Here is a 27,892-nt window from a genome sequence, read left to right as displayed (position 1 = left end):
CCCTAGATGCACTGCGAGTGCCGGTAATGTCACGTGACGTGACACCCGCCGTATGTAAACATTCCGAGGACGCCGCTGTTTACAAACATCTCGTGTCTCTGTATCTGTGTTAACGTCTGTGATTCAGAGGAGAGATTTGAAGGCGGCAAAGGATGGAGATAGAAAACTCTCAGTCGTATTTTTTCGGAGACATTGGTAAGTGTGAAGTGAAGAAGACATGTCCGCGAGACTGACGTGTTTTTGGTTCTTGACCTATTTTGACGTAAGAACGGTATGACAGGCAGGAATGTATGCTAGCATGCTAACATGCTGTACTACAGCTAGTGACCTATGTACAGATAGATTAAATGTATTACGGAAAGTTTCGACACTAACGTATGTTGCCGGTAGCCTCTTCCTCCTTCGAACATGTGTGTAAGCGTGTTCATTGCTTTGGACGTTTTTAAGACTTAAATACCATGTATAAACAGAGGAATGCTCAACACATCGATGCTGATGCTTCAGATGGCTAAGATATTATAATAGGGGGAATATTTCGTGTATCATAGCATAAAACTGATCCTTTCTACTTTTTTTTCCACAGAAAAGTAAAAAAGAGACATTTTAACGATATATTCGCTCATTTATACATTATATTCAAAGTACAACACAAAGAAAACTGGCTATTCACTCCACAAGTACAACAGTCATATTGGTGTTATTAGTGGTTATACTATCACTTCTGTATTTTACTTGCAGGCTGCTGGTCAGAGAGAACAGAAGTCCATAAGGCAGCATCTCTTGGTCAAGTGTCCCAGCTGCAGCGCCTCATAAAGAGTGGGGCGTCTGTCAACATGGTTGCCGTGGACTCAATCACACCGCTGCATGAGGCCTGCATTGGTGGTCAGACCCAGTGTGTCCGTCTGCTCCTGGATGCTGGAGCCCAGGTTTGAAACAGCAGTAAAACACTGATGATGTCAAGAAAGATAATTGAAAGGAGGAGTGCCAACATTATCTTGCATTTCAGGTGGATGCGAGGAACGTGGATGGGAGCACCCCCCTGTGCGATGCTTGCTCAGCTGGTAGTTTGGAGTGCGTGAGACTTTTGCTGGATCATGGTGCCAAAGCTAACCCGGCACTCACTTCTCGCACAGCCTCCCCACTTCACGAAGCATGCATGGGAGGTGAGACATATACATAAACAATTCTAAAATCACTTCACCACTTTTAAACACTCATTATTCCTCTTAATGAATAAGACACAACATTTTCTCATCATTCTTTTCAGGAAATTTTGAATGTGTAAAGCTCCTGATTACCATGGGGGCTCGCTTGGAAGCTTATGATCTTTACTATGGGACCCCGCTTCACGTAGCATGTGCTAACCAACACACAGACTGTGTTAAGATGCTGCTAAATGCAGGTGAGCAGGGCAGGACAGGGAAATGTACATGAATTCAGCTCTTATTTTCTTGCTGTATGTTGTAACTTAGATCTCTTGACATGGATTGTGAGTGTTGTTTTGATTCTCATGATGGCGTAACTTCAGGACAGGAGGTAACAAGACCCCCTGCAACCTCAGCTGAACCTGTGCTGCTACTTAACAAATCCACATGAGGCAGTACTTTCAGTTCAGCAGGCAGTTGCCTATTAAATGAATTGGTGTGTTCTTAATGAATGACTAACCTGTTATAGTGATATGTGTTTGAAAGTAGTAGGAAGCCAATTTGGGAATCAACTGTGCCTTTTTTTGAATGAAATCATGAATTTATGATGGGCCATTGGTTTTTTTGATTATCTATATACATTTGTTGACAGGGAGAGGTTAACAGAATATTTAAAGGCAGTGTATTTTTGTTCCAGGTGCAAAAGTAAATGCTACAAGGTTCCATGAGACCCCGTTGCACCACGCTGCTAAGAGCATGCGAGTGGAGATGATCGAGATCCTGGTGGAGTTTGGAGCCAACATCCACGCCAGAGATCAGTATGACAGAAGACCTGTGGATTACACTACACCAGGCTCGCCCTCTGCAGCCTGCCTAAGGTTTTATGAGAGTAAGTGATCCATGAAGATAAATATTTCAGGTAACTGTATACAGGAGTGCAGTGTCAACTTTCTAACAGCAGATGGCAAGAGAGAATCACTTTTCATTTCCAGGAAGTCTCGGACAGATGACACCTGTTGTTTACTCTGAGGCTCATTCATGTGGTCATCATATGTAGGTTAGAAGCATACGAGAAGGTAGTGACTCATAGATCTATATTAAATTAGCACAGCTTTATATAGCTTAAAGAGGGACTTATCTAACAGCTTTATGACTTTGAATACAAGTGGACGACATCCGCTTCCCCTCAGAGAGCTATTTGTCCTCAGATTGCTTCACACATCCAATTTGAAGGCTAAGTCAAAGCATGTGTGAGTCACTTCTTCTGAGGTATTGTTGCTTATATTTGTCAAATGTCTTCTGGTCTGCAGCCACCCCGATGAGTCTGCAGCAGCTCAGCCGCTTGGAGGTGAGGAAAAACCTGGGCATCAGAGCTCCAAAAGTTATACATCAACTGGACATCCCCAAAATCCTCATCAGCTACCTCTGCTATCAGTGACCCAGCAGCTTCAGGAGGATGGATTTTAACAGAAAGACTGAAGGTACTAAAAGAAGCACAGAAAAGGTACCATCATTTTAAATAGTATGATTATCAACACAAAGTTCTCCCACTTCCTCTCAGGATACTTTCTTTCTGGTGATGTATATATACTCCACTAAAAAGTTGATTTATTGTGTCTAGACTGACAAAAACAACTGCACTTTTGACAAGCTATAAAATCATAAATAATTATATTTAATAGCAAAAGGGTGCTGCAACATTTTGCCAAATTTTACATTGTTAATGGGTGATTTTAACAGTTTTGCATTATAAAAGTAGAAACAGTTAGTTTTAGATGTAAACATCAGAGTTACTATCTGGAAATAATTAAAATAAGAAGCTTTGTGGCAGCAGATCATATCACAACTTTTTCTTATAAATGAAGCTGTCGAGAGGTTTTCAAGTGTGCAGATGTTGGAAATAGCAACTGTAACAACAAACCAGCGGGAGAAATGTGTTGCGGTGGAAAAGCCCATGAAACTTTAAGAGCCAAAACTCAACACATCCTTCAGTGTGAGCCACAGGATGTAGACGCTGTATATAAGCCTGACATTAGCTATTTATTTCAAACAGTATTTTTCTGTCTTTCTGCTAAGTGCATGTAGGCCTAAAAACTCCTATACACTTTATTTCAATGGTGTATCTATAATTTTGAGTTTACTGTGGCACGGCTTCAGCAACTTCATCTATTAACTTGATGGATAGTCAGAGATATCTTGGTAACACAGCCATGGCTTCTCGGTGTGAAAATGTTGCTTGAAACTTTATATCCTTCGAACAAAATTTATCATTAGCCATCCAAGTGAATCCCACCTTCAGCAGCTCCCAGGACAAATCTGATCAATCAAAGGTCTAGAGGTGCACCGATCCAACTTTTCTGGTCCCCATAAGGATACAGATACCTGGGCTTTGGGTCTCAACTGATACCAATCCAATGCAAGTGTTAAATAATAACCTGCATGCCCTACTGTGGGATAAGATTGGAAATATTTGAGCAAAAGACATAAAATGGGCACATATGGAATTACTGAGGTTGATATATTTTTAAACTTGAAGTGTTTAAATGTTTAACAGTAGTTTGGTTAAAACAAAGCTTCAGAATTTACAGAAATGACTAACTCATAGTTTAACCTTAGTGTCAAGTTTGGACCGATCCTTTCCCACCAATACCTGATCCAGTTTGAGGGGCTGTATGGGGGCCTATACCCAATACCAAGATTGGATCGGTGCATCCCTAATTCAATCAGGACAGAGGGTTTTATCAGAAATTTCTTTGGAGATTTCCAAAGTTTGGTCAGACATGTTTCCTTGCAAAGCGGCAGCAAAAAGAAAAAAAGAAAACAACAACACAAAAACACAAATGGCATGTTGCCTAGTTCTGGGAAAGTAAAAATGTTGGCTGTACATTTTTCTCTTCTATGTGCATGTCTTAAGAGAACTTAAGCTTAACTTCTGTTTTGAATAATGAGAATGTGTTTTGCCAACTCTTGTATATACTCTTATATAACGTATTGTTACTATTTGGAAATTCTACATCATGGTTTTAGTTCATGATGAGAGATATGTGGGAGCGGGTCTTTGGCACTTACAGCGTACTTTCAGACACCAGCAAATTTGAGTTTGCTGTGCATTACTGTACATTACTGCGCTGCAAAAACTGAAAATTTAATGTTTATGTCTTAATTCTTGTAAAAAAAACACCTTTTCAGACTCAATTTGAGCCTCATCCACCTGATAAGTAACAAATAATATCTTGACTGAAAAGCAAGTGATTGCTGAATTGCTTGGAGTGGGTAACAAATGATCTGGAAGTGGGGTAAGAAAAATTAGTTTGTCAAGTTCTTTAAAATAAAAAAGCTATTTCTTCACTTCATCTGCAGGTTTTTGACTCACTTCATGTGATTCTGGGGTCATTTTGTAGTTAAATATTTCAAATCAAGACATTTTCAAAAATTGTTTTCCCTCTATTAATCATTAGTTTTGTTCAGAAAACATGATGAGCATGTCGGAAGAGGTTTTTATTTTTAGGGATCAGGGTTATTATTGTCAGAGGAGTCACTGTTATGCAATCCTGACCGTAAACTGCAGTTATAAACATCTCAAATACTGTTTAATTTTTGCCAATCACATAAATAGAATTCCAAAAGAGAAGCAGGGGTTATTTTAGTGAGGAGTTTATTTAAATGAAGTGTCAGTGTTCAAGGATAAAGGAGACAAGTGGCATCGTTTCCAGTAATTGAAGCAGCATCACTCACTGTTTGTCAGCTAGGACAAATTGCTGAGCTGAAACTGTAACATGCCAGCATTAATGTTGCTAGTTCGATGCACATTTCCTGGATCAGTTCAGCATTTTAAAACAACGTCTGGAGAAATTCCAAGCTATTTTATTGTCACAGCGGCTCTCAGGGTGACAAAAACCAGTCGCTTCTTTTCTTAACCTCAAATTCCTGAATCACACCACACACCCCCTGGTGGTGGCGTTTTTGTTTGATGCAGATGATGAAGTTTTGAGAAGGCGATTGCCTATTAATACCTCTGTGTCTGTTTCTGCACCCAGTCTGCTCACAGAGAACAGATGAGGTCTCTGTATTTTTAGCAGAAGTGTTTATGAATTCCACCGAGGGCTTGAGGTATGCTGTTTTGGCTCTTTTCTGAGTTGGGATGAGCTGTTTTGGAAGTTGTATAACTTTGATCTACATGGGTTAAAGACGGCCAAAACACTAACTCCATCATTTTGCGTTTAGAAATATGAGGGAGGTGCCAAAGGGACAGTTTAAAGCCTAAAACAGAAGCACAATAACTCTTCTTTAACTCCTTGAGGAAGCTTTGTGAGTAAGCTGACATCTTTGTCTCATTGCACAGGGTGTTTGAGCACAAAAGCCATGCATTCCTCTAATGAATCAGGCCCTGACAATGATGGATCTCATTAGAAAATAAGCCTGCTTCTTCGTTAATTTTCTCCTTCTAATTTTCTGCTTTATTTTTTCCTTTTTCCTACTTAAAGTCTTACATTTTGTGATTTCACCTCCAGTGGGAGGGAACCACTGTTTTACAAAAATCACATTCTCTCCTTAACAAGGTTTACTGATTCTGGTTCTTGCACTTTTTGCCTCATTTTCTCATTTTGAGATGATAGTCCTTCAGTTCCAACTCTCAAGCTAAAATCTAATCGGTCAAATCTTTGAAAGCAAAAGAGAAGTGCACAGAAAGTTGACTTCTCTGTCCTTCTTTGGTATGAAACATAAACACCCTCCATGTGTACTGTCCTGACTTTACCCTGCAGGACTTTGGGGATTAAATTTCTGACTTTCAAACCTTCTTCATCTGTCTGCCAGAAACCCAGCAAGTTGTTATCCATCCGCTCTCGCTGTTTAGCTAACACTGCTGTTAGTGTTTGTAAGATCTTCATTTTAAAGTAATTTTCGTGCTTTTTTTCATCTAAATCTCTCAGTTTACTCCTATCATTGGCCCCCTTCCTAAACGTGCCCGAGCTGCACGATTCTGGCCGAAACTCTGAGCTCGTCTCCAACACGCCGTAAACATGCCAAACTGTTGCAATTTGGTTTTACAAAATATATCCATCATCAGTTGGAATTATGACCAGTTCCATGCAACAGAAACGCAGTCCAGGTCATCACGATCTCATGCTGTAAATACTCCTGAGGATCACAGATCTTTCTTTCCTCCCACAGTTTTTCTAAAGACTCTGGATAGACTTCAAATGTCTGACCTTGGAGCATATTGAACTCAGACATTTAAAGCCTTAAAGAGAGGAGCGACGGCATGCAGGGAATGTCATGTTATTAAAGATGGAAAATACTCAAAAATGGAAACAATGAACTTCAGGGTGAGAAAAAAGAGCTGTGGTTCTTTTTGAAGCTCTCCTCAAGGTCGGTTGTGTTTGTTCAGCTATTCTGTCTTATCTACTGAAACAAATCAGGTATTTTCTTCTCAGATGTTCAAGACAAGTATTAACATGTGCCACGATAAGCTGAAGAGTCATCGCTCTTAAATGTGTCATAAATATTTATCTTAATGACTGTACAGACGTGCTGCTGTGACTTTAACCAATATGTTAATTATTTGAATAAATCATTCTCTGAACTTGTGTCCTGATCTCTTGTTTTTGTATAAATCTACTCTTTTGTTGCTGATATGTTCTTCTGTGCTGGCCTTTCACAAGTAGTCAAGTATCAAGTTAATGTTTCCCCTTTGACACTGATACATTTTTTTTCTACAGAACATCAAAAGCAGAAAAAATGCTGGCTGTGATGAAGACATTGTAGCACTAGAGTTGGTTGAGACTGCGCTTTATTTTCACATATTCTCTAGAATAGATTTTTGTTGAATAGATCACATTTCACTTTGTACATTTTCATTTTGATCCAAAGCCCATTTTTGGTCTTGAATTGCTTTGTGTAGGTAAAAATATGGTTTCATGTTGTGGCAACCCTGTTTGACTCTGAAACTTTCAGTTGATGTTTTAGAGGTTGGAGCAGATTCCTCAAAGCAAGACGGTGCCTTGTTCAACTCCTTGGATGGTTGGGTGCTTTCCTGTGCAGAGTGTGCATGCATTTCTCCCTTTGTCTACCAGCTTCCTTCCACATTTCAAAAATCATCTGAGTAAATGGTCTCTAAATTGTTCATAGGTGTGAGTCTGAGTAAGTGAATGGTTGTTACTTCTGTGATGGGCTGGTGACCTGTCTACTTCTCACCTGGTGACTGCTGTGATAGGCCCCAGGTTTGCCGAGTGAGCTGTGAGTGGGTTCTGCAAGAACAAACAGAATAGAATCCAAAATACCTAATTTATTCCCGAGGGAAAATCAGGAGGGGTCACAGCAGCAACCAAGGAAACAAAAGTGAGAAAGTGTATAGAAAGTGCAAAAAGGTCCATAAGAAAATAGATGATCACAGCTTGTCCATCATTCTCCAGTTCAGCCAGTCTCCACCTCCACAGGGTCCAGGACTAAGCTTCTTTAGCAGTCTGTTCTGTCTCTGTCTCCTGGATCCTGTCTGCTCACAGCAGGTGAAGCTCTTCTAATGTAGCGTTGGTGTCTGATGTTAGCTCCGTTAGCTATGTCTGTGAATAGCATGATGCTACTCTGCCTTCTGGTATTCCTCTGTTGCTGGGTTGGCACAGCTAGCTCGTCCATCTTATTGTAGATAGATCTTATGTTCCCAATAACGATGGATTGAAGGACAGGTCCATGTCGTTACTTCTTAGCTCACACCTGAGAACCCGCACGTCGTCCTCACCTCCTTCTCCTCACCTTGTGGGGAAACATCAGGCCTTGCACCAGTTAGCATTGATATGCTACAGGCTGCTAACAACTGATTTCACATGTAATCGTGCAGCCATGGTTACATGTAGGATCTCCAGACAAACACAGGAGCAAAAAATAGTAAAAATATCACTGAAGACAGAACCAGTTCAGTGCTTTTTAAATTTATTTCTCTGACAAAGAAGATTAAGTGAATTTTACCAAAACGTTATTTGTTAAAGATTTCCAAAACAAATTTAGTGAAGACTTCTGATCTTGGTCCCTTTTCCTCAGTTTTAGTCTCAGTTGCACCTTCTGGACACTAGGGTGTGCTGTGGGTAAAGAAATAGCCAGTGCTGTATTTCCAGTAAGCCAGCAGTGAGCTGAGTTTCACAGTCAGCATGTGTTCAGGCCCAGAGGGTGAAGAGAAAACAAGCTGCTGTGGCTCTGCTCTCTCCTGCTTGTTTCCAATTAATCTGACTCTGTTGATTTACTTGCATCTGTCTTGAAACACAGCTCTGTCAGCGTCATGAGAAATGGATCTTCCTTGTTCTACGGTAAACAGACGGGGAATCAGTTCTTGGCAGTAAAAAAAGGAGAAGGCAGAGGAGCAGATTGGAGAGAAGATTGTGGATTTGAGGCGTTGAGCGGGAAGGAACCAGGAGGACTTTGTTTGAGAATCAGAGATAAACAGAGAGCTGGATGCCGTGATGGTCTGATGCTCGGCTCAGCCGTCAGACAGAAAATCAGTTGCTGGAAATGAGCTGCAGATGTGACTGGTTCTCAAAAACACACAGACTGGATACATACAGATACAAAAAGACATGTGCAGCCCAAATTGTAGGCCTCAGATTGGACAATACGGTGGCTGAAAAGGGTCAAGCAATCAGTACTATAAGAAACACACTGCAAGTATTTAAGGGACACCCACATGAGAATATAGCATCTGTACATGGGGTGCATGACTTAGCTGTTTGGCTTAACCAGCACTTTGGGAGGATGTCAAAGTGCTGGCAGCCTCAAGATGTCATCAAGGGTCTTAACCAAAGGCTCCTCCTGTGCAGCATTGGGTTGATAGACACCGACTTCAAATAATGCAATTTCAAAACCATATAATACATACATCTTGTTTCTGCAGTTTTTCTTTGTTCATTTATCATTGCATTGATTAGAACTCTTGCCTATGTTTGTTTCCCTTAATGGAGATGGTTCAGGCTGTTGCAGATTATTTTCCTTTGTCAGCCACCAAAAGAAAGAAAACAACAAAAGACAATAATTAAAGTAAATGACTTTCCATAAACTCTTTCTGTAAGTTAACCTCTCATGATGTGACCGCTTTGTTCTGTGCTCAGGTGCGGTACACTTCCTTGGCTTTGGCTCACTTTGGAGAGGTGTGCTTCGGGGCGGTACACTTCATGCATGAGCATATGTACGCAATGAAGGCATAACGTATAATCTCTGCGATGCTCCTCTCGGGTGTCATTTAAAACTGCGGTTGAGGTGTTCGAGGGCTGTGTCGGACCAAAATGTAACCGTGCTCTCTGTGTTCATGAAACTGCACCTCTTGTAAACAGATGCTTCAGGATGATGTAGGTGGGCCATTCATGCGTTGTATTACGATGTGATGACATATGTACAAGAGGCAATCGTGCTTGAGTCTGGTTCATATTGGAGTAGTGTGACCCTGGGCCAAATTTGCCAGCGGGGGAACGCCGCTGAAGGGGGCAATCGTGCTTGTGTACAGCACGGTACAGATGGACAGAGTGACATCTAGGGCTGTGTGATCTTTGATGTTTTACTGGTGAGTTAAATGTACATTTTAGTTAGTTTGGTGGTTGCAGTCCTGTTTTGTCCTCTTTTGAATCCAAACGATCTCAAACTCCCCTGATTCACAGGCTCCTCTAACTTTTTTTCTTCTCAAGGGAAGTCTTTGATTGTACACATCCTGACTACACGTGTGACCTCGGACTGACCTGCAGGATTCAGCAGAAGATCCTGCTTGAATGGAGGAAAAACTCTAAAGAAGACTAATCCCCGTGAACGGAAGTGTCTGACGCAGCAGCTGTCGTAGTTCTGTCAAATAGACCAAACTCACTTGCTCAGTGAAGAAGTGTGATGATTGCAGACTCTAGCCTTCAGATGAAGAGTTAAGAAGCTAGAAAGATGAATACAATTCTTGTTTGATACCAAGAATCTCAAAAATGCTTCTTCTGTTGTTTTCATGTTTTTTTTTTCTCAAGCTTGATTCCCATACCACAGCTAGTTTTGTCTTTCATAATCAGTGGGTTTTCCTTGGTAGTTCTACCAGTCTGACTCACTCTAAGAATTTATGAGGAGCTGAAGTGGCCCATGGGGCTTTTTCTGACCTCTGCAACCATATCAAGATGAGTCAGTCTGACAGAGGTCGCACCAGCTTGATTCCACAGTTCTGTGCATTTCACAGAAGACCGTCACAGCAGCAAAATGAAACACACAAAAAAAACACGGTATGCACATCTTACCAGAGAAAATACATGGAAGATGTTAGTGAAACTAGATTACAGCTGTAATTATTGTAATTTATTGATCATGTTGGGAAATTACAGACCTCTTGAAGCTGCTTCAGTTAAATGTTTCCATCCCAGCCGGCCCAAATCTGGTCTCCACCCTCACAGTCTGCTCCCACACTCACTGTAAAACAGACCGCTTCAGTCTGAGAAAATAATATTCACGTGCGTCTGGAAGACAACGCCCGGGGTTACACACAGACACACACATACACACTTCAAAAGACGGCTCTATGACTGCTCCATCTGGTTGTATTTTGTGAAGGGAGTCCCTCGTCCTGTCCTTAAGCTGCCCAGTCTGAAACACAGCCGCTCCAGTGGAAATGAAGTCAGCAGGGTTTCCTTGCCAGACGCTTTCACTCTCCATCTTCGGGTTTTTCAAGCAGCTGTGACGCACGCCTGCTCAGCAATAACCCGCTGGATGGCTCGCTTGGTTTCCAGCGAAGTTCAAGACGGCCTGGATGTTTGCTGGAAATGGCACATCTCTCTGCCACGCTGTGGAATGTCACTTTTTATTTTTATTTTATGAGGAAGGGGAATGACGAAAGTTTTTCCCAAACTGCAGTTGTTTGAAAACAATTCTTAGAGGTTGTTTTCGTCCCCAAGAAGCCATGTGACATACTAAAGAAGGGCCTGGTGTGGACCCTGTTTTAACAGAAAAATGACTCACCCAAGTTACTTTAACACTGAAGAGATAAGATTTTATCTTAAGATTTTATGTTCTACTGCAGGTAGCTTGTTTGTGGTTCTCATACTCTTCGGTATTCTGAGTTTTTCAACATCAGCCTGTTTTAACTACAATGTTCCAACTTTAAACTGCACAGCAACAGTGATCAAGAAACCAAACCATCTCTTTTTTCATTTCAAACCTTGATTCAAAGACAAATCAAGCTGGTTTCAAGGAATCAGCAGACTAAAACTAACTGCCGCTTTGAGGTGTGCTGAATTGTCTTCAGTTCAGGAATCAGTGTGTGCATCATGCACTCTGCTAATGCTGTTTATATATTTTTTCACTGGATTTAAGTGGGCGGGTCTCGTGCCAATCAAACAAGCCAGCTTTAAAAGTGACATCACCCTAAGCATAAGCTTATCCTTGAAAGTATTTTGGAGCCTTTAAGAATCAAGTTTGAGATTATCATCCACTCGTATAAACTCTCACATCGTCAACATTAAGCAACACTATCTTCTTGACATCTTGTGGCTGTCATTTTGTTCCTTCTATGCAGATCGATACCCAAAGGTTAAGTGAATACACCTCTAGCATTCAGTGCACTCCATGAGAAGTCGCAGGCTGAGCATCTAAACAGACGGCATGCCTGCTCAGTCCTAAAGCTCTGCTGTGCAGCTCTCTTTGTCGTCCATCATGGCCGCATATTTACTGTGGCAGCTGAAGATGAGCCAGGTCAGTTGTATAACCAACCTGAGTTATACAACCTATGGAATAAAAAAGACAAATGGCTGACTGTCAAAATCCAAAGAATGCTGATGTAACTCAGTCATTTCTTTTATTGCTTTGTTTTATTAATATCTTAAAGCTGAGAGTTGATCCAAGGACATGAACGACTACAAAGATAGCAACCTCATGCTAAATTCTCTTTATCTCACACACACATGCATGCACACAATTAGCTTGCACATCTCCTTTTTTGGAACATAAGGACAAGATAAAACTCTAACGGCTTCATGTTTTTGTTGCATTCAAAAAAATTGTCTTTAAACATGAGCAATTTCATCGACTTTGCTAAGCTAACCATTTCACAATCTTGACCTAAAAATCAGCTAAGCTGGTTGTTGATTTCAAGCTAACTCTAACACAATATCTACCGTTAGCATTAAGTTAGCTAGCATTCAAAAAGCTATAATATTTAGCTATCTAAGCTATTTTTTTTATTCTTCTTATGAGATATTTATATTGATTATTTTTAAGTATTAGTGCATCAAAATAATGTGAATGTCTAGTAGTTTTTTTTTTTTAATTAAAGTCCACTTCTAAGTCTTTTGATGTACAAACGAAGCTAAGCTGCAGTATTTCCTACCCTTTTTCAAAACTTTTTGTTAACTTTTACAGTAAGCTAGCTTTTAGCTATAAATAATATGATTCTTTTACTCCCAGAAAGCTGTAAAAACATTTTATCCAGAGAGTTTAGCTACCTTTACTGTCGCTAGAATTTGAATAGCTTCCAAAAACACTGCTTTCTTTTTCTCATGCATTAGTTTAAACTTACCATTTAAGGCAGAGTCATAGTCTTTATTCAAAATTTATTCTTTTCTCTATGCAAACAATTTTTTTTGTATTGCTATCACTCTGAGCTGACTATGCTGTCTTTTTCTGCAAGCTTTCTCACCGCTTATTTGCAGTAATCAAACAAACAAAAAGGGTCAGTATAAATCAGATTTGAACATGATGCCAAAAGTGATCGAGCTACCCTGCAAATATTAGGGAGATTTACTGATTTTAAGTTAGTAAAATATTTATGAAGCTGTTTTATGATGTTCATTAATCATATACTTAAACTGCATTCTGTTTATTATGTACTATCTGAGCTGAATGATTGAAGATCATCTACAGCCTGAAAAACAACCTGAAAGTACAGAATGTGCTGCAGGTTATGCTGTGCTGAATGGAGCCATCAATTAGACCTTTATCACCTCAGTGATGACACACTGCCATTGTAACAGAGACCTTATATGTTGCTCCACTGCTCCTCATTCCTAAAGAGAGGTATGTTTGTGTAAAAGAAGAGGAGGGGGAGGAGAAGGAGCATTTAGGTTGTAAAATCTTTGGCACACGACATGTTTATTAACTTACATAAGCTTTTTATTTTTGATTAATGTTGAGGAAATTAAAACATGGTTTCAGTCAAGGGTTTCATTGTAGTTTTTGAATGCTCATTATTTATAGGACTCACTGTAGCAGGGCTAAATAAGTATATTTATGACATCATTAATAGAAGCTCGCAATTAATTTTGGCAAACACAGGTGAAGTTACCTAACAGGTTGGCTCCAGTCTTACAATTTCTCACAAGATTAACGTGCAGTAAAAATAATTGTATAACTGTATTTTCAGTAGCCATTCCATTGATATGTTTCCATAGAAAGTTGACAGATGATGCCATGATTGGTGTTCTTTGTTCACTTTTCATTAAAAAAAAAACCTTTTACAATACCTACAGTGGCATGCACTAATAGAAATTTTACTTGGGAGAATGAAAAAAAAAAAATTTCCTGTCTGGTGAACCTGGAACCGTTTGACCTTTAGTTTGGCTCATTTATCAACTTGATCACATTATCACATGTGTAAGAGTCAAACTTCATCACCAGTGACCGTGAAGTTTCCAGGTTCACTTGCAGATGAGATCAGGAGAGGCCACGCAATCATATTATCTGTTGGGATGACAGATGTTTATGGCGCAGGGATTGAACCACCTTTTGTCCATCATGTCAATTTTGTGAGTTTGGCTGTGCCTCTGATTGGGCATACTCTCAATAGTAATATCTTCTAAACTGCTGAGTCTGAAAAAAAATCCCCCCGTACAGAATGTGCTGATAGTGAAATTACCAATTCAGATGGGAGATTTTTTAAGCAGCAGTCTGTAAATATATTTATTTCTGCAGTCAAAACTGCTTGTTTTTGGCGTGGTGTGTTTGTTACTTCCGGTATTTGGCCACAAGCGGACACTCAAGAAACAGCAGATTTTAGCACTTCCATTGACATTGACATTAGCTTCTGCATTGTCTCTTATTAAGGTTGCCAGTAGGTTGACACCATAGACTGTAAAAAAATGGACGTCATCTTGCTGGACTCAAAGTGAGGTCATCACAAAAACTGCTCCCCCTGGTGGCTGGCTGCAGAATAGGTCAAACAATCTGGCTTCCCAGTCATTCCAGATGGGCTGTGGTCAAAGTTTAAAAAATTAACACACCTCACAGAAATGTTTCTCACATCTGATTGTTCTGGAGGTTTGAAGATATTGTTTGGCTGCCTTGTATTCAGGTTATCTTTTTTCAGAAAAGTTTTGTTTTCATTAGTTATAAGAGGTTAAAAATGGGGCTTTATGTCATGTTTAACAATGATTGGTGCATCAGTGAGCATTCCTGTGCTAATGCTTGTCATTAATTCCCCACTCTCAAGCCTTAGACGGACACTAACATTATTCCACCATGTCAACAGGCAGAGGAAAAATGCAGCAGGCTCTTTTTCTGCAGATTGACTTGATATGACTTGTGATCAGGTTGTCCTTAGGGTCCTTTTAATATTTAAAAATTAATCATTTTTATGAGGTTTAGACCAATCAGAATCAAGTATTCAAGACAGCCTGATAAGGTTGTCATAAAAAAAGCTAATGACCCTGATAAGTCCACAGTTGTTTTTAAGTTTCGCTGCAGTTTTGTCCTCTTAAGACCTTGCCTTAAAGTTAAACAGTAGAAAAGCTACGCTGTGAACCATGGGAAAATGAGCAGATCTGGTTTGATGTCTTGATAACGCAGGTTTAGACAGGTTAAAATTAAAGTGCATGACATAATTTACCTAAAATAACAGCCCTTCGACTTGACATTGTCATCCATTGGGGTGGAAACCATCACCTGTCTGTCTGTGACAGGATTATTCTCTTAAAAAGTGCGCGGCTCTGCTCTCAATTAACGCAGCGAGAAGCAGAGGTGAGCTGAGGTGAAGGATGTGACAGAGCATGCATTGAGAACATCCCTCGAGATGGTAAACACGTCATGGAGGAAATCTGTGCGTAGCAGTGACAGATTTGAAGCACGTGCCTGAGTGGATTTATTGTAAACAACTTCAATGGGAACATCACAATTAACACCAATTAAGCATTACTGTATTTACAGTAGCTATGTGTGTGTGTTTGGGTAAACTGAGAGGCAACAGCAATAAAACAAAGCTAAATTCAACAAAGCATTAAATCAATCCCACTCTTTCGTCTGTAATAACAGTTTGTAAGAAGCTGAGATTGTCTGAGCGCATCAGCTCGGCGCCTGTGAAGAGCACAGGAGGACAGTTTACACCTGCTGCCCTCACGTGCCTCTGCCTCTGCCTCTTTATTTTGGGTTGTCAGGAGGAGCTGCCTGCTTAGTTTCCGTCTGGTGTGTTCATGTGCCAGTGATGAGGTGAAGCTGGGCGATAGACATTCCTGGAGGTTCTGAGCCGTGAAACTCTCACAGGTCGCCTTAATCTCTGTGGAAGAGCTGTTCCACTTTGAGGCGTGCCATAGTTAGAAATATTTCTCTCACAGATGTTTTTCTACCTACAGGTTTTATTTATGGGAACAGCAATGGCTTCCTCTTATGCATAGACTTTCCTCTTTTGAATAAAAGGGACTTCATAGAATAGGACTGACTGATTTGATTTGACAATTTTGTTAATCCAACAGGTCTTTAGGCAGGGGCGTGTCAAGTCACCAATTTGATTGGCTAAAATTGCAGGTTTCCTGCAAAATGTCTATCAAAAACTATTGGCAACATTTTTTGCAGGCTTTTGACACATTTCTGTTAAACATGTTTTTGTTAGTTTTCAGAATCATTTTTTAAGGTTTTTGTGTTCCATTAACTGTGATATTGGACAAACATGAGGCTGTTTTTGAGCCCTCAAAGACTAAAGCCCTTTGCACACCAGATGCGTATTTTTCGCACAAATATTTTGCACATTATTATTTCTTTTTTGAACCTACTGTATTTCAATACAAGCTTTCACACTAGCAACGTTCTTTTTCTTTTTCTTTTTTCAGACCAAGGTCGATTTTTCCAAAGGCTCGCTTGCAATTAATACAAATCCGACAAATCAAAATGCTCGTTAATGACAAGTCACATACTAAAACATTCAACGTTGATTGTGTTCGTGTCCCAGCACCTGGTTCATTACGACAAAAGACACAAAAACTACAAAGGCAACTATTACAAAGAGATCGTTTGGAGGACAATAGCTACGGATATTGAATGTGTCGCCTCCATTTCTTTTTGCAATTTCCTGCTGTTTCTTTGTGTTGCTGTTGGTGTGCAAAGGCTTTAAAGCTGAGAATCTTGCAACTCTTCTGTGATACCATTTTGAATATTTATAAAATACTTTTAAGCTATCAGCTAAGGCACATCTGGTTGTGAAAGGAAAACCATTTTCACTGCTGTCTTGTGTACTCATAAGATCTTGTCTTAACTTAACACAGACCAATTATGTCTTTGAGTTGTTCGTTAATTCCTGACTCAAGCCCTATAAATATCTCCTTTACTCTGCAGACCCTTACAATACTGACCTTTGACCCTGAGCTGCAGAGACCCTGACCTACACCCTCTTTCCGGATCCATCCCTTTATATGACCACTGTGAGGAAAGTTAATTTCAGATCTGTCATTCCACAGCTGACACAGCAGTGCTTCTCTTTTTCTCCACACATCACCACCTACCGTTTCTCATCCGTGCATTAGCACAAGCGCGGCTGCAGCAGCTCAATTACAGCGTTGAAAAATATAGTTTTCCACAGGAAACGCTTACTCACACTTTCCAGAGTCTGGCTGTGAAAACTGGAAAATCAGTGAAGGATAAGAGGGGCAGGGACGCAGGGATGATTGTGATTCCTGGAAACCGTCCACACCACCGCCACCACTGCCCAGATAACCTAGTTCCAGTACGACTCCCCTGAGGTCTGTGTGTGCGTGCGTGTGTGTGTGTGTGTGTGTTTGTGAGGTGTGAGAGGGGGTAAAGGTGAAAGGGCAGCAGCTTAGTGGTGTGAGGTGGAGGGCGTAAAGAGGGTCAACCAGCTGGCCCAGACTTCAGGAGAGATGGTGGGGGGTATCTGCTATTTGTCTTACACCAAACGCACTGACATACCAAGACACACATCTATAAGCAGTACAGTAGTTTTATTGTTGAATGCATCAGCATGACATAGGTGTGACGACATTAATCCTACAGATGGATGCATGAAAAATTTTGAAGGTTAAGAAGTACATGCAAGGCTGGAAACATTAGGGGGTCGAACCAGGAATCCACAATGATATGTTGTCACCTGGTTAACCTGGTATTACTATCTACTTATCTGACAGTTTCCTGGTTACACCCATATACTGTGAAAAAAATGGACGTCATTTGCCTTGCTCCAAGTGAGGTTGCCACAAAAACTGCTCCCCCTGGTGGCGGGCTGCAGTATAGGTCAAAAATCCGGCTCCCCAGTCATTTCAGATGGGCTGTGGTCAAAGTTTAAAAGATTAATACACCTCGCAGAAATCTTTCTGACATCTGATTGTTCTGGAGGTTTGAAGATATGGTTTGGCTGCCTTGTATTCAAGTTCTCTTTTTTATCTGAAAAGTTTCCTTTTTTATTAGTTACAAGAGGCTAAAAATGAGGCTTTACATCACGTTTAACGATGATTGACAGCTGCTGTTCTTGTGTATTTTTTTCGGGGGTTAGAGTCGGGAGGTAGAGTCAAGAAGTGATTAGACTCTCGAAAGTAAAAAAATAATTGTTTTTGTCACTTGGCTTCACTCATATTCTCCCAGAATCCCTCACAGTCTCTACAGCGCAGACTCTGGTTGCACAACTGCTACTAATGGCTGCGTCTGTGACAGGGGTATTTTGGCTTCAAAACCATACAATGGTAAATGGCAGAGCTACGCTGCCCACTCTATATACAGTCAATGGTTACACCTCCAGAAAATATGCAGGAAAAGTCATCTGATCTCCTGTTCGTGCCGTCTGATTTCCAGTCCTCTTTCAAAACTTCTGTTTGTCCCTGTGGAGGATTTCTGCCTCTGAGCTGCTAATAGAAGTCTTTTTTGTTTGCTACAGTCGCTTATATCGTCTTTGTCTTCATTTGCTGCAAGGCAGAGTGTTATAGGGAGAGGTGGGTTGAGTTTTTGACCAGAGTACAGCTGTTTTCTGTCTGCTGCTGCTGATGATGAAAGCATTGAGAGTGACCCAAAAGCAAAGGCAGAAATAGGCTTCTCCAGAACTTCCCCTGAAGTTCAAAGATAAGCAGTCTGATCTGTGGTTTAACTGCATATTTCCTTTTTCACAGTCATTGGAAATAAACTCAATACATAAACTATCATTACCAGGGGCATGTGGATGACAAAATTATAAAAACAAACAGAATGTTCTTTTACTGACTAACACGAGTCCTTCTTCCTTTCAGAGCTACTTTCTTTATTTTTTTTTCACTCCTAAAAATGATACAGGAAGACTTTTCACTGCGCTGGAAAATCAGTGCAGAGTGAACATAATGAAGGGTTTGAAACTCAACTGTTCCTCTTGTATTTGGCTGAGGCTACATTTTTGGTGCACTGAAACTTTATTATAACATCTAATCACAAATTAGCTCCAGACATGCACTGACAGCCACAGACATAATAACCGTGTAAGAGCACATGTGGATTTTTCCCTGTTAGTCCCCTCAGGGCAAATATTCACATGTCTTTTTATGTCATTCATGTCCAGTCTGATAAATCTCTCCTGTGAATTCAAACCGCAGACCTGCCGGCTGATCACACACAGTACTGGCAGGTCTGTTAATGAGCAGTGTGTATCCCTCTGGACCCTTGCAGGATATTGGGTAATGTCTGGATTCCTTGCATCGTGGCCGTGCAGCGGTCGTCTGTTAAGGCAATTGTCACGGCGGTGAAAGATATTGAGATCCAGGCAGCCAAAATATGGAATAACGATGTGAACGAGTGCAGTTTTCCATCAGAGCCGACGTGCTAAACGTGTGCAGCAGGGAATGAGAACTCAGAGAGCAGACGAGTAATAAGATCTGGAGTGTGTGTGTGTGTGTGTGTGTGTGTGTGTGTGTGTGTGTGTGTGTCTTTGAATTTGGCAGAGGAGGAGTGTGAACAACTCTGGTGTAATTGTTTGAAAGGGGGAGAAGTGCAGCAGCGCAGTGTGTGTGCGTGTTTGTTAGTGTATGTGTGTGCTGCAGTGTGAAGAAACAGCTTTTGAGTCTAGCAGATTAGATTAAAAAAGATGGTGACCTTCCTCAGCATCCAGCTTAGAGGTGATTTGACCCTATACAAGCATTCTCTGACACACAATTTGATCTAGCCATGTGAAGTAATACTTGTGTTGATCATGCTTTGACGTTGGCAGCCAAATTTTGAAAAACAGAAAAAATAGGTCTTACTGAAGCTTATGGACTTTTTTTTTTCCAGTGTCTGTTTGTCTAAATTCAGGCTTTCTCATGGTGCAGAAACTTAAAGAAGGGCTATTATGCTTCCCCATAAACATTTAAACATGGATATAAAGTAACAATGCTGGATGTTCATACTAACCGTGCAGGTTGTCAAACCACTAAATGGTTACATGTTGTAGAAAACCTTGTCTGTGTCTGTAAACTGCCCAAATTGGTTCGATCTAAAAGTACACTGCAAAAAACTAAAACCTTATCCAGTGTTTATGTCTTATTAAGAAAAAAGAAAATTTGCTCGAAACTAGAATAGTGTCTTGATACAAGTAACTTTTTTCTTGTTCCATCGGTAGATTCTTTTACTTGATACAATCAATTCAGACCTCTTTTTTTGTCTTCAAACAACTTAAAATCAGACATTTTTCTGGACTGGTCAGGCAGATATGGCTCATATCAAGTCTTAAAATACATTTTCTACTCAAAATAAGACAAAAACACTTGATAAGATTTCAGTTTTTCTTCAGTGTAGCACCAAATCTACACCAGAATTTCACAAGACTTGCTGAAATGATGAAGTCCTCTCCAAGGATATCCAAACTGGTGCATGACACAATTGAGGAAAGAGCCTTAAACATCAAGGTCTGACCAAAGCTCTGCCCCCGATAAACTTTAAGAGGACTGACCAATCAGGGGGAAGCGGATTGGTGGAGCAGACAGCAGCTAAAACAAAGCTATTCAGACAGAGACTAAAGGGAAAGTTTTTAAAAACACCAGCTTTAAATCATCTAAAGAAATTAGGAGATAATCAACTTTCTAATTCACCAGCCAATATTTTCTAACATCAAAGCCTTTGAGAGTGAAAAGACATCTCTTCATACTTCTGGTGAAGCCAGCTGTCAGCTCCTCACGCCATGACTTACTCTCCCTCACACTGTCGATGTTTGAAGTTTGACTAGATACTGCAGAAGTGAAAGGAAGTGGATGGGACAGGTGATGACTTTAATGATATCTGTTTGTAGACATTAAGCAAAGCTGAGATGACTCTTAGATAGCTGCAGATGGATTATTGGACTGTATTAGGATAGATCAGGCTGCACCTCTTTGCTTTTAACAGATTGTGTTCCCTGAAATGCAAGTGGACGGTGAGGAGAATAGTTTTAGGTTGACGGTTCAATCCCAGCTCCTGCAGTCACATGAAAAAGTGTCTGAGAGCACTCAACATATTCAGTTTCAAGCCTAAGCTGTCACGTTTTCACCTGTATGCATTTTCCTGTTTCCTGTTCAATTACACTATCAATTACTTATCAAGAGTTTATGTCTTATTATTGGTCAAAATTGTCTTTTTAAACTCAATATGAGCCACATTCAACTTGTCAGTCCAGAAAAACTTCTTGATTCAAGTTATTGAAAGACAAACATTAGGTCTGAATTGCTTGTAACAAGTTAAAAAATCTGCCAATGGAACAAGAAAGATTTGCTAGAAAATTTGCAAAAAACTAAAATATTGTCTTAATACAAGTAACTTTTTTCTTGATCCATTGGCAGATATTTTCAACTTGTTACAAGCAATTCAGACCTCATTTTTGTCTTTAAATGACTTGAAGTAAGACATTTTTCTGGACTGGTCGGGTGAATGTGGCTGATATTACGGCATTTTCTACTGAAAATAAGACAAAAACACTCGATAAGATTTCAGTTTTTGCAGTGCAGTGCTCAGAATGTAAAAGACAAGAACAAACTTTAACAGGCATCTGTCCAGAGTAGACCCCAAAGTAGAAAGATGCTGACAGAAGTGGTCCAAGCTGTTCAGTTTTAAAGAAGAAACAGCAGATTTTAGGTTGTTTATGGACAAAAACTGCTGTTAGATGACCTAAGAAAATTTCCTTTTTCATCTGAACTCATTGGCTAAAAGATAATTTGCGTTTAGTATTGAACTCAGGGATGTCTCCACCTGAAATTTAAGCCACATGCAAAAGATTTAAGTCTGAGACTTTTACCCTTTATTATGCCACAGAAAGAAAAGCAAGTTAAGTTATTCTGATAAGCTTTAAGGAATAATTAATACAAACACAGTAAAGACAATGGTAATATTCACATCAGTATCGGATGAAAGATGCAGCAGGGAGAGTGCACAGGAGAGGAGTACAGAGGCAGCTGGCCGCATTAAACATAGCAGCAGGTTTATTAGCGAGTGTCAGATTTCTGAAGGAAAACCCTCCGTAAATATTTTACAACACTATTAAAATTCTTCAGGGTCTTTCAAGCATATTTGTTTCAGGGGAATTCATTCGCACGCTAAGAAACTGTTGACAGAGAAATTTCAGTGTTAGGTTTTGTGCGTCCTGTAAATGAAGGTGTGTGGCAGGCAGGTGCGCCGTCCTCATGCTGTTTGGACCTGCAGCAAAAGGTCAAAGGCTATATTCTTGCAAAGCTGGCCAGTGACACAGGGTTCAACAGCCTGTCAGAAAGTTGCAAACTTGGCACAGCTGACATCCGCTGCTCACAGAAATAGAAAAAGGATGTCAAGTGGATGTTGCAGGGAAAATCTACCTGGAAGCTCTTCAAAAGGAGGCCTTTTTTTAGAGCATTTGTGGGTCATCTTTGTCTTTCAGCTGTCTTCAATTTAATTACCTGGTTAGGTTCTTGTTAAATATAAGCTGGACTAAAATACCTTCAGTAAAACTCAGCAACTTTAGCCAGTGAAAAATGAGATAATGTTCAATGGTGAAGCAGAGACATGAAGCAGCTGTCGCTAGATTGAGCTACATAAAGTTAAATGCAGAGGAAGGCAAGCTCAAGTAGACTGTTTTTTAAAACGGTTGAAGGAAATGTTTCTCATCAAATATCCCAACCACCAGGTTCCATTTCACTTTAAAAACTTCCAAAAGTAATATGCAGCAAATGTCAAAAAGAAGTGACGCATCACCGTATCTGTGTCGAGCAGCACCTTTGAGCTAAGCATACAGGTGCAGCTACCCACACAGCATTATTTTGGAGGGTGTCAGTCTTTGTGGATGAAAGTTTATCAGGAAGTCAGCGGCTTGTTTAGTGGGTAGTAAGTGACTGCAGACCACTCAGCCTCTGGTCTAGGGGTTGTCATTTATTTGACGTGTTGTGATGAGCCACAGAGACTTCAACCAAACTGGGGGGCTGTTTGGTTGAAGCCGGACACGACAACAGTTTCAGGGTGAAACGCTAAAGTTTTGTTGCGTTTTGGCCTTGCATTTACATGGAAACAGCGTTTTAGCCGACCTAAAACATAAACTTTTAAAAGCAACCTACAGGTTGGGATTTTTCTGAAATGCTGCCGACGCTGTTACCGTGTAAACAGTAAACCAGCGTTTTCAGTGGAAACGCTGACACCACACTCCGCTTTGCACGAGCGCATACAACAATCCAAAAGTACCGTTGTTACGATCATAGTGGACTACCATGTTGTGCTTGTGCTGCTCAATCTGCTGAATCTGCTGACTGTCTTTCAACAAAATGTGCATCTGTTGCTCCAATTCTGTTCTTCGTATTCGCCAATACACCAGATGATCGTCTCAACTCTACTTTGGTGGAGATCTCCCAAAAAAAGCCTCTGGACAAGACAGTCATAGCGCCAATTATAGGCCTGGCATGCTTACTACAGCGTTTTTAGTTCCTCTGCATTTGTGTCTAAATGCAGATTTTTTTTTCATTGCGTTTTAGCGTTTTCAGATGAAACGTTGTCGTGTAAATGGGGCCTAGAAATCCTGAAAAGTGTGAATTCCATTGCATTAACCAGGGATCCCTAGATGCCAGTGAGTAATCAGAGTTATCCTGGATTAACTGCGGATCATAATAATAATTATAATAATGACAGTGACCGGACACTATAAACAACCACTCCTACATATTGCTAAATGTGTAGCAGCATCTTAAGATACTTTATAAAAACCATCACTTTGTTTCCAAGGTCAGGCACCTTGAAGCTGTCTCCTCTCTTTTAGTCATGGTCTCAGAGCACACAGTTTAAATCATTCCATATTTTGACTCTTCATCTCCACGACTGCTACTGCTCCCCAACACTGCCAAATGTAGACATGATGTACGAATATAGGACAGCACTTATGGCATTAGGTTGAGGTAAACCAGTCTGACGCACGCGGCACCACAGATTTATGATATGTAACATTTTAAAACGTTGTACTGTTTGGGGTTTTCATTTTAATTAAGTGACATACATATAAGTGACACTTTTAAACCTGTTCCTACCCTCTCAGGACCATTTATTCCACATGCGGTTGACCTTATATAACAAACCCAGCACAGATCAGATGTGTCATGCCTGCAGCGAGAGGTCCCGCTCTCTGTTTTGTGCTCATAATGGGTTTTTAAGGAGATCAGATTGGATTACGGCTGCTGCTGGAATGATGGACTTTGTGTTTTTCAGCCAACCGCATCCATCTTTTGTTACTTTGGTTACATAATCTCTTTACAGACGCTCCGACAGAGAAACCGTCTGAAGTTTGAGTCAGACTTTTGTGTGTGTAGCTTTGTGACATTGTGTGTGTAACACAGATCACTGGATTTGTGTTTAATCACTGTCTGTGTTTACAGGGACGGCTTTATTTTGACATTAGCTTAGATTGAGTAGGAAACACCCATGTAAACACAATCCTTATATGACTTTATTAGAGTAAGTGGAACCAACACACCCCTTTTGAAAAAGTTGGAGTGTGTTTGCACATAAATCCAGATGTGACTCTGTTGAGTCCTAACATACAAAAATACAACATTACCCAACAATTTACTGAACATCTAATAGATAATACATGGGGCCTCTGAAAGGTTATGTCATAAACAGTTAGGTGTTTGTCTGTAGTCATATGTAGCTTTGTTTGATGGTTGTTAACACATCATAAGACAAGTCCCATTAGAATTTTCGAATAACTACATATTCATATGTTGTAGAAATCCCCGAATCTGTCTACAAAATGCTCAAAACACTCCGTTCTACATACAGCTTGAAATTTTCACGACATCTTTTGAAAGTTAATGTAAGATGAGGTCACCTCATGTTGATATATTGAAAAGAGGGGCCTCAAACACCAAGGCCCACTCAAAGCTCTACCCTGGAAGGCCTCCAGAGGATTGGCTAATCAGGGGGGAAGGGGGTTTGTGGAACTGGGTGCCTTAAAAGGACAGCAGCTAAAATGAAGGGACAGAATAATCCCCCCCCCCCCCCCCCTCCAAAAAAAAAAAAAAATTAAGTTTGAAATTATTTATTTCAATTAAGAAATAAATAAAAAAATAAAATAAAATTGAATACAATAAAAAAAAAAAAAAAAGGGAGATTACTACAGGCGTGAGAAAAAAAAAAAAAAAAACAGAAAAAAAACCCTGCAACCAGCCTACAATGAAGCAAAATTTCAATTGGTCATTTGTCTTGGATGAGTCATTAAAGAGGTCAACGTTATCATTGGTTAGCAAAACAGAAACTGCCCAAGTGTCAGCTTTTCCCTCCTTGCTTATCTGGGTCTGAGATCCCTCTAATCCCACCTCAAGTGGCTCTTTCACACACACACACACACACACACACACACACACACACACACACACACACACACACACACACACACACACACACACACACACACACACACACACACACACAACATGTTGCTCCACTCTTGCTGCATTTGCTGTAAAACCATTAGAAACAAAACACCCTTTTTCGTGTATCTTGAAATATCATTGCAGTAACTGTTGTTGAGTAATGTGGCATGTGACTGTGCATGCAGTTGAACACAGCCTTCCTTGAAACTTTGATTTAAATCAAATTATATGCATGCTAAATGGCACTAATCTTTGAGGTGGAAATATAAAGTTACAGTCTGATATACAGAAAGAGAAAAGAAAGTTCTGGTAAAGAAATTAAGTATCAAGGCAGTGCAAGCTCTAAGTCAGATTTTATAACGGCTGAAGAGGATGGGAACTGTACGACTGTGGTGAGTTATGCAGAAAGGGGAAACCCAGACAGAGACTGTAATGAGCTGCGACTTCATAAATCAAGCAGTAATTAGAAGCAGACACTGAGCTGAAATAGATTAACGACAGCACAAGATTCCTCTGAACTTTCTGCACAGCCACTGTAAATCTGCTAAAGTCTCATCTAACCTTTTCTAAAATGACATTCACATCAGTAAATGCACTTAAAACTTTTTTTTACTATCTATTTTCTCACAAGAAAAATGTCACTGAAATCAGTTTATTCTCTGCGCAAGGATCAAGTTGTACCAAACGTCTGGTAATAGGTCAAATGGGAGAAAAATAGAGGACTGTTTCCATTTTGAAAACTGTTTTGCTGCGTTCTGGCAGAGCTTGATGTAACGCTGGTTTTTAAATCTGAGAGTCTGGCCAAAACTTAACACCGTCGGCTATTTTTAGGTTCTTTATTTTCTTTTTCCAAAGCTTCTTTCCTTTTTTGTCCCATAGAGCAACATGAGAACCAGTCACAGCTTTATTTTTAAACCAGAATAAAGTTTTTGTTTTTCCAAGAATTCATTGTAATGTTATTTACACTCGATGTTTCTGCTGCATGTTTGCTCTAATTGGAGTGTATATGTTGCAGATAATACCTGTCACTTACACAGTTTTAAAGTTATAAATAATGTTTATGAAGGCCAGTTCTGGACTTATCTTAGCATGTAATAAGACAGCGCCGCAAAATTCACCAGAAACTGTGACACAGTATCCTTCAGATGAATATTCACATTCGCAACATTTATAACTTCCACATAAATAAATAGCTTTATTAGGACTGTCCTGTTGAACAAGATTAAAATAAAGTCTTAACTAACCTGTGACCAAAACAACCATTTCAGTTTTGTAAGGTTTCAGAAAAGATGGTGTTTGGAGCTTGAATACAGATCTGAAGTTTCCCTACATTCACATCTTAATTGAAGACTTCTTGGCCTAATTTAGAATAGAACAGAATAGAAAATATATATATTTTTTAATCTCTAAGGAGAAATTCAGAAGGAGTCTCAGGAGAAAACAAAAGTAAGAAAGTGTATAGAAAGTGCTAAAAGGTCCATAAGAAAATAGATGTTGACAGCTTGTCCATCATTCTCCAGTTCAGCCAGCCTCCACCTCCACAGGGTCCAGGACTGAGCTTCTTCAGCAGTCTGTTCAGTCTCTGTCTCCTGTATCCTGTCTGCTCACAGCAGGTGAAGGTCTTCCAATGTGGCGTTGGTGTCTGATATTAGCCCCGTTAGCCATGTCTATGAATGGCATGATTCTACTCTGCCTTCTGGTTTTCCCTCTGTTGCTGGGTTAGCATGGCTAGCTGGTCCATCTTATTAGAGATAGATCTTACGTTCCCAATAATCATGGAAGGACAGGTCCATGTCGTCACTTCTTAGCTCACACCTGAGAACCAGCACGTTGTCCTCGCTTCCTTCTCCTCACCTTGTGGGGAAACATCAGGCCTTGCACCAGTTAGCATTGACATGCTAAAAGCTGCTAACAGCTGATTTCACATGTAAACAATGCAGCCATGGTTACATGTAGGATCTCCAGACAAACACAGGAGCAAAAATAGTAAAAAAAATCACTGAAGACAAAACCAGTTTGGTGTCCATGACAAACAAATGAGCCATACAAAGTAATGACCCATTCCAAATGCAAAAATGATAAAAAACAGACAAAGAAGAGGGAGTTGCTGTAATAGACAGTCACATCAGGGCAGCGCCTAGCAACAGAGTTGATCAATTTGAACAATTTATTGTCCATTCAAAAATCTATAGCACTATTTAGCTCTACATTTGATTTTTTTTTTTTTTTTTTTTCGTTTTAATCCTTATGGCCAAACTGAATAATATGATGAAAAGTGATAAACAGGTCAGGTCCCAGTCCCTGTGGCTGTTCCAGAACAATAAATCTTCATAATAACAGACTAGCACAAGTCACCTTTTGGTTGAAGTTATAGTTATTAAGTGTTTTGGGTCCCTCAGGGTTTGATTTTGGAATCTGGGGCACAGTTGGGTAAAAAAAATAAACATGGGATGATCCAATAATATCCACAAGGAATGCACAGCAGGCACATGTCTTTGAAGTCCAGGACATCATTTTCCACCCCTCTATGATATATTGTGTTTGTATGGAGTCTCCAATAAGACTCATAGATTCCTTCCTCCATCATGTGTTTGTGTTTGTTGACATTGAAAATTTTCCTCCCTCCTTTCATCAAATTCCTGCTTGAATTCTTCTCTCCGGCCTCACACCTCCATCTCTCTCTGATCTGATGTTTCCACAGTTTCATCTCCCTCTGCTCCTCCTCATCCACGCGTTAAAGATGGAAAACAGCTG

General features: G+C 40.1%; 1 protein-coding gene across 3 annotated transcripts; it reads left to right on the top strand.

The window, feature by feature from the left end:
* Positions 1–43: 43 nt before the first annotated feature.
* On the top strand, positions 44–27,892 carry LOC141810808 (ankyrin repeat and SOCS box protein 13-like). 3 transcript variants are annotated; one of them, XM_074698625.1, is made up of 7 exons: positions 44–195; positions 739–926; positions 1,007–1,163; positions 1,268–1,402; positions 1,843–2,034; positions 2,456–2,626; positions 27,840–27,892. In XM_074698625.1, exons 1-6 carry the CDS (start codon positions 153–155, stop codon positions 2,581–2,583), a joined length of 843 nt encoding a protein of 280 aa, XP_074554726.1. In that variant the 5' UTR covers positions 44–152; the 3' UTR covers positions 2,584–2,626; positions 27,840–27,892. The 3 variants fall into 3 exon arrangements, with proteins under 3 accessions (XP_074554726.1, XP_074554725.1, XP_074554727.1); XM_074698624.1 differs by lacking the exon at positions 27,840–27,892 and having other exon boundaries at positions 2,456–6,729; XM_074698626.1 differs by lacking the exons at positions 44–195; positions 27,840–27,892 and adding an exon at positions 280–414 and having other exon boundaries at positions 2,456–6,729.

Source organism: Halichoeres trimaculatus, unplaced genomic scaffold (genome assembly GCF_033239565.1).
Source record: "Halichoeres trimaculatus isolate MK-OKI-2021-1 unplaced genomic scaffold, fHalTri1.1 fHalTri1_scaffold_21, whole genome shotgun sequence".
Taxonomy (NCBI): domain Eukaryota; kingdom Metazoa; phylum Chordata; class Actinopteri; order Labriformes; family Labridae; genus Halichoeres; species Halichoeres trimaculatus.
This window is presented reverse-complemented; position numbering and strand designations above follow the sequence as displayed.